Raw genomic sequence first — 11,862 nt, 5'->3', positions numbered from 1 at the left:
GACAGCGCGCTGCGGCGGATAATTCACTCATTCGAGGGGGGGGGGGGGGGAGCCCAACCGGTATTGCGGTATGGGCAAAATTCATATGGTGAGCCAAAAAGAAATTCGGTATTCGGTATGAACCGGTATACCGCCCAGCCCTACATTGTGGTCAGACAGAAAAGAAATTCAAGAAGAAAATAATTTCCTGTGGAGCATATAACAGCTGATAAGTACTGGAAGGATTAAGATTTTAAAATAGAAGTAATTTACAAATCTGTTTTACTTTTTTTTTAAATCAGTTGATTAAAAAATAAAAATGTATTCCACCGGAGTAACCCTTTAAGCTACAGGAGAATCTGTCGAAAGAATTTGATGCATATTTGTTGTGTATTTTAAGGTCACTGAATTAAGCGAAAGATCCATGGTGGGGGATAGGGGATAAGATGCCAGATTGCCGGGGTCCCGCTGCTGGGGACCCCGGGGATCGCTGCTTCGGCACTCCGCTATCATTACTGCGCAGAGCGAGATCGCTCTGCATGTAATGACGGGCAATACAGGGGCGGAGCATCGTTACGTCACGGCTCCGCCCCTCGTGACATCATGGCCCGCCCCTGTCAATACAAGTCTATGGGAAGGGGACGTGGCGGTCGTCACGCCCCCTGCCATAGACTTGCATTAAGGGGACGGGCCGTGATGTCATGAGGGGCGGAGCCATGACTTCATGCTGCTCCGGCCCCTGTATCGCCCGTCATTACGCACAGAACAAACTCGCTCTGTGCAGTAATGATAGCGCGGTGCCTCATCGGCGATCCCCGGGGTCCCCAGCAGTGGGACCGCGGCGATCTAACATCTTATCCCCTATCCTTTGGATAGGGGGATAAGTTGCCAGGGGCGGAGTACCCCTTTAACCTCGAAACAATAATGGACGTCCAGGGGAGTATCTTCAGTGGAGCAATGCTTAGATATGGAAGACCATACAGCAATGGACTCCAACCTGCGGACCTCCAGATGTTGAAAAACTACAACTCCCAGCATGCCCGGACAGCCAACGGCTGTCCGGGCATGCTGGGGGTTATAGTTTTGCAATATCTGGAGGTCGGCAGGTTGGAGACCGCTGCCATAGAGGATCTTTGGATATGTTGTGTGGATTTAACAAAAGTACAGTGTAAATGGATGTTTGGTTTATTTTTATTTATTTTTTTAAACTCCATTTAAATCTAGCAGCGAAATTTGCTAAATCTGCAGCAGAAGTTATCCACTGTCTCCAGACCGGGCCTGTGAGTTCCTTACCTGTCTCGGGGCACATCCAGAGCGGTGTTATAGTCCGGGGGGCCGCCAGGCAGCATATTAAATAACAAGTGGTTTGTACCATGGTCCCATCTACAAGAGAATAAAAAGAAGGAGAATAATTCCCGTATAGATGTCACATGTCCTGGAGGTGACGATAAATCATATAAAAAGGCGGTTTTGGGGGACATGGAGGTTTCTAGAGTTCCTATAAGTCGTACAACTTAAAGGGGTACTCCGCTGGAAAACATTTTTTCTTTTAAATCAACTGGTGCAGGAAAGTTAAACAGATTTGTAAATGACTTCTATTAAAAAATCCCAATCCTTCCAGTACTTATCAGCTGCTGTATAATACACAGGAAGTTCTTTTCTTTTTTTAAATTTCCTTTCTGCCTGACCGCAGTGCTCTCTGCTGACACCTCTGTCCATGTCAGGAACTGTCCAGAGCAGGAACAAATCCCCATAGCAAACCTCTCCTGCTCTGGACAGTTCATGAGATGGACAGAGGTGTCAGCAGAGAGCACTGCGGTCAGACAGAAAGGACATTCAAAAAGAAAACAACTTCCTGTGGATCATACAGCAGCTGATAAGTACTGGAAGGATTGTGTTTTTTTTTTTTTTTTATAGAAGTCATTAACAAATCTGTTTAACTTTCTGGCACCAGTTGATTTTAAAACAATGTGTTTTCCAGCGGAGTACCCCTTTAAAAGGGCTTATCTAAGAATAAAAAAAAAACAGAGCTGATTTCTTCCAAAAACAGCACAACTCCTGTCCTCAGGTTGAATGTGGTATTGCAGCTTAGTTTCATTAAAGTGAATGGAGCCAAGTTGTAATACCACACACAACCTGCAGATTGTGGTGGTGCTGTTTTTGAAAGAAATAAGCTGTGTGTTTCTATCCCTGGATAACCCCTTTAAATAAATTAAAGTAAGGTTCTTTTCAGCATGACATGGCTGATAACAGAGAACAATGCGCCCCATACCCCTTCCCTTCATCCTTATTGTCCCCTTCTTAGTTGTACATAATGGACCCGAGTCACACACTATGCCAGCATTTCCCAACCAGGGTGCCTCCAGCTGTTGCAAAACTAAAACTCCCAGCATGCCCGGACAGCCTTCGGCTGTCCGGGCATGCTGGGAGTTGTAGTTTTGCAACAGCTGGAGGCACCCTGGTTGGGAAACACTGCATTATGTTGTCTGGGTGTTAATAATCATCTAGTGAACAGTTCTGCAACTTTCTAGTCTGGGTTCACACCACGTTTTTGCAATACAGTTCCCGTATCAGGTTTTTGATAAAAAACTGATTCCTCAAAACCTGACTAAACTGTATCAAAACGTGTGTACAAATGTGTATACGGTTTAAAAAATGATGTCCAGTTGCATCAGTTTTTTTAAGAAAAAAAAAGTTTTTAACTTTTCACTCCATTATGAATAAAGTTTCACTTGTTTGATTGAAATTCCAAGAAAAAAAACACTGTGCAAAGTCAAAAACCGTATGGTGAAAACTGGATGGAATCCTACGCACATACAGTTCTCTACGGTTCCCATTGACTCCCATGTTAAAAAAAAAAAAAAAAAAAAAAAAACTATACGTTTCAATACGGTTTTTCAACCGGACCAAAAACCGTGGTAGGCTGCGGTTTTGGGTACGGGTAAAAAAAACTGACAAAACCGTACAGGATGCAAAACAGACACAACCTGATGCATTTTTTGGCATACGGGTTTCTATGGAGAGTCAATGCACACGGTTTTGTTTCATACGGTTTTCAAATTGAAAACGTAAACGGGAAAAACGTAGTGTGAAGGGGTTATCCAGGAAAAAAACTTTTTTTTATATATCAACTGGCTCCAGAAAGTTAAACCGATTTTTAAATTACTTCTATTAAAAAATCTTAATCCTTTCAGTACTTATGAGCTGCTGAAGTTGAGTTGTTCTTTTCTGTCTAAGTGCTCTCTGATGACACTTGTCTCGGGAACTGTCCAGAGTAGAAGCAAATCCCCATAGCAAACCTCTCCTACTCTGTGCAGTTCCCGAGACAAGCAGAGATGTCAGCAGAGAGCACTGTTGCCAGACAGAAAACAACAACTCAACTTCAGCAGCTGATAATTATTGAATGGATTAAGATTTTTTAATAGAAGTAATTTACAAATCAGTTTAACTTTCTGGAGCCAGTTGATATAAAAAAAATAAAAATAAAGTTTTTTCCTGGAATACCCCTTTAAGTCACTGGGATGCTGCAGCAGTTTCTGTAGTGTGAACTAGCCCTAAAGCTTTTATGAGTTGTAAGCAGTCCTGCTATATTTGGGGAGCTTTGTATCTGATGTTCTGCAGCCCGTCCCCCCCCCCCCGTCCCTTGGACAGCACTTGTTAAAGGGGTACTCCGGAGGGAAAATAAATGTTTTCAAATCAACTGATTCCATAAAGTTACACTGATTTGTAAATTATTTCTATTTAAAAAATCTTAATCCTTCCAGTACTTATCAGCTGCTGTAGGCTCCAGGGGAAGTTGTGTAGTTCTTTCCAGTCTGACCAGTGCTCTCTGCTGACACCTCTGTCCAGTTCAGGAACTGTCCAGAGCAGGAGAAGTTTACTGAGGGGGATTTGCTTCTACTCTGTTCTGGACACGGACAGAGGTGTCAGCAGAGATCACTGTGGTCAGACAGAAAAGAAAAACACAACTTCCTCTGGAGCATACAGCAGCTGATAAGTACTGGAAGGATTAAGATTTTTAAATAGAAATAATTTACAAATCTTTATAAATTTCTGGCACCAGTTGAATGAAAAACATTTGTTTCCCACGGAAGTACCCCTTTAAAATACTACTAGAAAAGCATTTACTCCCAAACTGTGGCTCTGCAGCTGGTGCAAAAATACAGACTTTCAGCATGCATTGACAGTCAAAGGCTGTCTTGCAACAGCTGGAGAGCCACAGGTTGGACACCACAGCCATATGATGTCATTAGGATGGGGTCACATGTAGCGTATTAGCATCGTATTTTACTGTGACACGCTGAGCCTGCCTCCAAACCTTCCTGCACACAGTCTGCTGCGGCCAGGTAGCCCTGTATGTCTGCTCATAGTTAAAGGGGTACTCCGCTGTTTAGCGTTTGGAACAAACTGTTCTGAACGCTGGAGCCGGCGCCGAGAGCATGTGACGTCATAGCCCCTTCATGACGTCACTCCCTGCCCCCTCAATGCAAGTCTATGGGAGGGGGCGTGACGCCCCCTCCCATAGACTTGCATTGAGGGGGCAGGAAGTGATGTCATGAAGGGCGGGGCTATGACGTCACGAGCTCCCAGCACCAGCTCCAGCGTTCGGAACAGTTTGTTCCAAACGCTGAACAGCAGAGTACCCCTTTAAAGGGGGTGATTTTTTTAAATCAACTGGTGCCAGAAAGTTAAACAGATTTGTAAATTACTTCTATTAAAAAAGCACTGTGGAAAGACAGAAAAGAACTACACAACTTCCTGTGGAGCATACAGCAGCTGATAAGTACTGGAAGGATTAAGATTTTTTTTTATAGAAGTAATTTACAAATCTGTTTAACTTTCTGGCGCCAGTTGATTTAAAAAAAAATAAAAAATAAAATAATTTTCTAGTGGAGTACCCCTTTAAATCAGAAGTGTATTTCACGCTGGGGATGCGCTACATGTTACCCTACCCTAAAGGAGAACTCCCCATTCAGGAATTCCCTCTATGAGCCATAGATAACAGTACGATTAACCAGTGACATGACAGGAGCGGCCCCGTATCGTAGGTGACAACTCTATACACACACACCTATGATCCCCTATATTTGACCCTTACTGTGCCCAGTTACCTGGGTAGCTTGGCCAAGGCCTGCGCCGTCTCCTTAATCCTCAGGTTATTCTGATTCAGCACATCGATAGACGGCAGGAACAGGCACGCTCTGGTGACCTCATCGGTGTAGAAGTCGCTCTCAGATACAGCAGTCAGCAGCTCATTGTACTCCCGGGAGATAGTGCCGCCCACCGTGCTCCCATACTCATCCGTGTACTTCTTTAAAGGGTAGATGTAAACTTTGACCTTGTTTTTGGGGTTAAAGCCGCAGCGGTACACGTCGAAGCACATGTGCATCCGGCAGCTCAGGTCTCCCCTCTCCGGCAGCGGGCTGCTCTCTGACAGCTTGACGGCCGGCACGTCGTGGACGCTGCGCTTCTCGGCGATCCAGTCGGCGGACGGTTCGATACTGTGCGGCCAGAACTGAAACATGCCCGTGGCGATGAGGCCCAGGAGCACGACGGAGAAGAGGGCAATGTAGTAGACGCGGTGCTTAGACTTCATTCTGGGGATCAGGACTGGACCCCGGGTGTTGTACTTGACCGAGGCGCACATAATGGACCCTCCTTCCCCCCCCGATCCTGCGCTGCTGTAGGGACGGAAACAGACGTTAGGTCACATGATGGAACAGACAAACCCTATGTACATCTAATCTCATCACACCACAGCCGAGACTGATAAAGAAAACTATTTTTAAAGAGATAGTAAACCTTAAAGAGCTACATTTTTTTTAAATCAACTGGTGCCAGAAAGTTAAACAGATTTGTAAATTACTTCTATTAAAATTTTTGAATCCTTCCAGTACTTATCAGCTGCTGTATGCTCCAGAGGAAGTTCTTTTCTTTTTGAATTTCTTTTCTGTCCATGTCAGGAACTGTCCAGAGTAGGAGCAAATCCCCATAGCAAAACTCTCCTGCTCTGGACAGTTCCTGACACAGACAGAGGTGTCAGCAGAGAGCACTGTGGTCAGACAGAAAAGAACAACACAACTTCTTCTGGAGCATACAGCAGCTGATAAGTACTGGAAGGATTAAGATTTTTAAATAGAAGTCATTTACAAATCTGTATAGGCATCTGGTACCAGTTGATTTTAAAAAAAATAGCTTTTCACCAGAGTACCCCTTTAAGGGGGCATTCACGCTGGCAGATCTGCAAGATTTCACAAAGGGTTTTGTTGATTTCAATGGGGTCTGCTGCGAAAATTCCTAAAGCAAAATATCCCAGGGGTTAAAAGTTCCTTTGTCACAATATACAATAGCAATTTTATCATGTCCATAAAAAAAGTGTTCTCAACCAGGGTGCCTCCAGCTGTTGCAAAACTACAACTCCCAGCATAGGTTAGAAAACTAGACCGAGAATGCAACAAAACACAACAGCAATGTGAACCTAGCCTTACAAGTATGAGCAACACAGACCAGTGTTTCCCAACTAGGGTGCCTCCAGCTGTTGCAAAACTACAACTCCCAGCATGCCCAGACAGCCAAAGGCTGTCCGGGCATGCTGGGAGTTGTAGTTTTGAAACAGCTGGAGGCACCCTAGTTGGGAAGCACTGTTCCATAATCTCAAAATCTTTGGCTGGAATTTTTCCCGACACAAATTCTGTAGTGTGCTGTAGTTTTGCAACAGCTGGAGGCCCCCAGTTTGGAGACCTATGAGCAAGAAAACCGCAGCTGTTAGGGCATGCTGGGTGTTGTAGTTTCAGAGGGGTACTCCCGGGGAAAACCTTTTTTTTTTTTTATTAAGTCAACTGGTGCCAGAAAGTTAAACAGATTTGTAAATGACTTCTATTAAAAAAAATCTTAATCCTTCCAGTACTTATTAGCTGCTGTACACTACAGAGGAAATGCTTTTCTTTTTGGATTTCTCTTCTGTCACAACCACAGAGCTCTCTGCTGACCTCTGCTGTCCATTTTAGGAACTGTCCAGAGCAGCATATGTTTGCTATGGGGATTTTCTCCTGACAGGACAGTTCCTAAAACGGACAGCAGAGGTCCGCAGAGAGCTCTGTGGTTGTGACAGAAGAGAAATCCAAAAAGAAAAGCATTTCTTCTGTAGTATACAGCAGCTGATAAGTACTGGAACGATTAAGATTTTTTAATAGAAGTCATTTAAAAATCTGTTTAACTTTCTGGCACCAGTTGATTTAATAAATAAAAATTCCACGGGAGTACCCCTTTAAAACAGCTGAGAAGTCTGGGCTCTCAGGGCATGCTGGGAGTTGTAGTTTTGCAGCTGTCAGGGCCTATCAGGTTGGGGGAATCACTGCCCAAGGACATGCATCTGCCGTGTTCCCCATCATTCGCCGGTGTTGAAGTTCAAGACACGCTGAGAGTTGTAGTTTGGCAATAGCTAAGAAATCTGGGACTGTCCGGGCATGCTGGGAGTTGCAGTTCTGAAACAGCTGGAGAACACTGGTTGAAGACCTAGGATCTAGAGAGTCTGCAGCTATCAGGGCATGCTGGGATTTGTAGTTTTTTCAACAGCTGGAGACCTGCGAGTGTCAGAATATACTGGGAGTTGTAGTTTTGCAACAGCTAAAAAATCTGGGGCAGTCAGGGCATGCTGGGAGTTGTAGTTTTGTAGCTGTCAAGGCCTATCAGTGGCAGGGGATCCGTGCATCATACGCATACGCCATGTTCCCCATCCATAGCTGGTGTTGCTGGTTAAGACATGCTGGGAGATGTAGTTCTGCAACAGCTGGGGAGATTACGTGTGGCTGACTAAAACTCATACTCTATCCAGTGTAAACAATCTATGGCGGGGTTTAGCAACCAGTGTGCCTCCAGCTGTTGCAAAACTACAACACCCAGCATGCCCGTATACAGTATATGCAAGTGTTTCCCAACCAGGGTGCCCCCAGCTGTTGCAAAACTACAACTCCCAGAATGCCCAGACAGCCGAAGGCTGTCTGGGCACGCTGGGAGTTGTAGTTTTGCAACAGCTGGAGGCACACTGGTTGGGAAACACTGATATACGGCATCTACGATAAGGATGGGCTGCCATTTTGGTGGTGACACATTATACATAGACATACTCCATATATAACAGTGCAGTGACTGATAAGGACACCGTATATTCCCTGTATAGAGACAGGACTGACAGCTGTATACACAGTATATACATATATATATGGACGTACAATACACAATATACAGGCCTGGGCCCCCCCGCCTCTCACCTCGGCCCCCAGTAGCAGCAGCACCCGGCCCCGGGCCGCCCCAACACAGGTCACAGCTCACAACCTCATCCCTGGGCCGGAGACACCCACACTGTGCGGAAATGACGTCACCGCCAGGAATGTGTATGAAGAGAAGGCGCCTGTAGAGGGGAAAAGCGTAACCACACCCATTAGCAAATCTGTCTCCAGATTGAGGCGGCCGCCATTTTGTCGGCGATTGGACACTAAGGAACATTTGAGGACAAAAAGGTAGAAAAAACAAAAAAAAGAGGCTTAATTAACCCCTTCTAGACCAATATTGAGCATGTGACCTTTTTTTTTTTATCTCGTTTTTGAATCATTAGTGTATGAGGAAAGGGCTTCAAGGGCAAAGGGGAAGATTTATCCAAACCTGTCCAGAGGAGAAGTTGCCCAGTTGCCCATAGCAACCAATCAGCTTCCTTCTTTCAGTTTTAACAAGGCCTCTGCAAAATGAAAGAAGCGATCTGATTGGTTGCTATGGGCAACTGGACAACTTTTCCTCTGGACAGGTTATGATAAATCTACCCCAATGGCCTAACCATTGGTGGAATGGTGACATGGCCTGCGGTTAGCCAATAATGGATTTGTATACAGCTCCCAGCCAATCAGGAGACAGTAAAGGGGCGGGTCAGGGGCAAGTAAAAAGGCTATAAGTAGAGCCATTTTAGGGAGAGGTGTTCATTAGTGATGAGTGGCAGGGCCCATATTTAAATTTGTGATATTTCACGAATATATGGACGAATATTCGGCCTATGTTCGCGAAATTCGCATATTCGCTATGTTCGTTCTCTTTTTTTTTTTTTCCATGATGTGGTTTCCCGGTACCGTATTGTATACTGTACCTAGTGTGGTGGTCCCGAAAGTCAGAGTAACTACGTTCAGGTAGGGTCCCTCAGATGGGACAGCCCCTAGTCCCCTCTCTTCTACTCTAATTTTACAGTGTTGATATATGTATATATCTAGTAGTAATATATATTTAATATAATGTATAGTATACTTACCTTGTTTAGCGTCGCAGGACCTTCGGTAGGGCTTGACGTCATGACGACTGCCGCCGGAACCCAGCATTCGTTCGGAACGCCGGGTGCTGCACGGGAGTCCCGCTGCTGGATCGGAGATAAGATGTCTAGCGGCGGAGTACCCCTTTAAAGGGGTTATCCAGGAATTGGATTGGTAAATTGGTAAATTACTTCTATTAAAAAATCTTAATCCTTTCAGTACTTATTAGCTGCTGAAGTTGAGTTGTTCTTTTCTGTCTAAGTGCTCTCCGATGACACCTGTCTCAGGAACTGTCCAGAGTAGAAGCTAATTCCCATAGCAAACCTCTTTTACTCTGTGCAGTTCCCGAGACAAGCAGAGGTGTCAGCAGAGAGCACTGTTGCCAGACAGAAAACAACAACTCAACTTCAGCAGCTGATAATTATTGGAAAGATTAAGATTTTTTAATAGAAGTAATTTACAAATCTGTTTAACTTTCTGGAGCCAGTTGATATGTATAAAAAAAAAAAAAAAAAGTTTTTTCCTGGAATACCCCTTTAAGCCTCTGGTTATTTTTCTCTACCTTTGTGGAGAGAAGTCTCTTCCTGATCTATAATTCAGATCTCATTTCCTTCTGAGGTTTCTCTGCATTTAAGTCAATGTTTCCCAACCAGGGTGCCTCCAGCTGTTGCAAAACTACATCTACCATCATGCCCGGACAGCCGAAGGCTGTCCGGACATGCTGGTAGATGTAGTTTTGCAACAGCTGGAGGCACCCTGGTTGGGAAACACTGACTTAAAGAGTACCTGTCACGATCTTGTTAAATTTTATAATCCTGCCAGTTCACTGCCCCCCATCATGATAAACCACCCCCTGCCTTTATTTTTATAATTTTTTAGTTTTCTACCTTGATTTTGCTCTGTATTTTCTGCTCAGTCTCAGTCAGATTCACAGACTAGGAAGGGGCGTTCCCCAGCAGGCGTGACATCATCTGAAGCCATACAGGGGAGAACTTCCTCCCTCACTCTGCTACACACAGCCCAGAGCAGTTCAGTGTGAGATGATCTATGATTGGCCAAGGATTCAAGAGGAATTCATGAGGAATAATTTCGGTCAGGAAATTGTTGCCTTCTGTCATTTATCAATCAAGCGGAATTTCCATGCGGAAATGAAGAGGAATTAAGGAGGAGGCTATTTAATCTACTTTTCTGAATTCTGCTCGAATTCCACTCGAAAACTATGTTGGGCAGAATTTTTTTTTTTTTTTACCATCGACTTCTATCGGATTCTGCTTTCTTCAAGCGGAAAGGAATTCAGCATCGAAAATTCCGCTAGCGGAATTTCCACAGTGTGAACAGGGCAGCAGAAAAAACATTAAAGGGGTACTCCGGCGCTTAGACATCTTATCCCCTGTCCAAGATGTCTCCGGGGACTGATTTTGACTGGGGTGCTGCGTGCAAGATCACGGGGGTCCCCAGCGGCGGGACCCCCGCGATCAGGGATAAGATGTCTAAATGCCGGAGTAACCCTTTAAAGTCAATGGGCACAGGAGATGTGCATTAATTTGGAGCGGAGAATTCAAGCGGAATTACTCGAATAAATTCCTCTTGAATAACTCAGTGTGAACGCTCCCTGGTACGTTCAGACGTGCGGATTTTCGCAGCGTATTTCGCTTAGGATCCGCCGTTGAAGGACCTCCTATATGTTCCTTTATATGTGCCTGCTCCGAGCAGACACACTGCGATGGGCGAGTCGCCGCGCGCATGCGCAGTATACTCGCACATCGCGGCAGCTCTCGGCCTAGCTCACTGAGCAGGGGAAGCGGGCGCGATGTGTGCGAGTTCATGCGACTCGCACATCGCAGTGTGTCTGCAGGCACATTTAAGGGCACCATACAGAGGTCCTTCAGCGGTGGATCTGCAGCGTAAAATACGCTGTAAATCCGCACGTGTGAACGTACCCTTAGGCTGCACACACCCCCCTCAGCACTACAGACTGCATTTCCTGATTTTGGACTTCTCCTAGGACAGCAGGAGTCCAAAGTCTGTGCAAGAGATGGGTGGAAAATGTGCTCTGGACAAGTAGGGAGACACCTAGTGGCAGCTTTTTTTAAACACAAATAAAACTTCATTTTTTTAAACAAAGTACATTAGAAATATTTTTTATTTACCATAAGGAGTGCAACAGCAAAAAAAAAAAAAATAAGAAAATTAATAATAATAATTAGTCTTAATGACAGTGCCCATTTAAGCCTCTGATTCCTTTTCTCTACCTCTGTGGGGAGAAGTCTCTTTCTGATCTATAATTCAGATCTCATTTCCTTCTGAGGCTTCTCTGCACTTAAGGTGAGGGCCAAAGAAGGAGATGTCTTCCATACATTCTTGGAGCAGCGACAGAGGTTTCGCCTCCGGGAGGATTCTCAGCTGAACGTCTGAGGACACCGATCCAACTTTCAGTTTGGGATTTTCTGGGAAGTTCCCTCCGAACATCACAATAACCCAAAACTAAAGGGACTTCTCATAGATCTCTATGTACAGGATTCTCATCCACCCCCATAACTGCACCGACAGCATCTACAGATGGGGGCACAGAGGACCAACTGCTGCGGTACAC

The 11,862-nt window shown here is 44.9% G+C and overlaps 1 protein-coding gene across 2 annotated transcripts in view; it reads right to left on the bottom strand.

Annotated features, from left to right (window-relative positions):
* The window catches only part of EXT2 (exostosin glycosyltransferase 2), a 102,413-nt gene extending 94,030 nt beyond the window's left edge, over nt 1-8,383 (bottom strand). The window contains exons 1-3 of one of the 2 annotated variants that reach the window (XM_056527759.1): nt 8,250-8,383; nt 5,091-5,660; nt 1,273-1,362 (exon numbers count right to left, since the gene is read on the bottom strand). In XM_056527759.1, the coding sequence (XP_056383734.1) occupies nt 1,273-1,362; nt 5,091-5,626 (626 nt within the window). In that variant the 5' untranslated portion in view covers nt 5,627-5,660; nt 8,250-8,383. The remainder of the gene's footprint in view (nt 1-1,272; nt 1,363-5,090; nt 5,661-8,249) is intronic. The other variant, XM_056527760.1, reaches the window with a different exon arrangement.
* Nucleotides 8,384-11,862: the final 3,479 nt, after the last annotated feature.

Source organism: Hyla sarda, chromosome 6 (genome assembly GCF_029499605.1).
Source record: "Hyla sarda isolate aHylSar1 chromosome 6, aHylSar1.hap1, whole genome shotgun sequence".
NCBI classification, from domain to species: Eukaryota; Metazoa; Chordata; class Amphibia; order Anura; family Hylidae; genus Hyla; species Hyla sarda.
The sequence above is the reverse complement of the archived record's forward strand: the minus strand, read 5'-3'. Positions and strand labels throughout refer to the sequence as shown.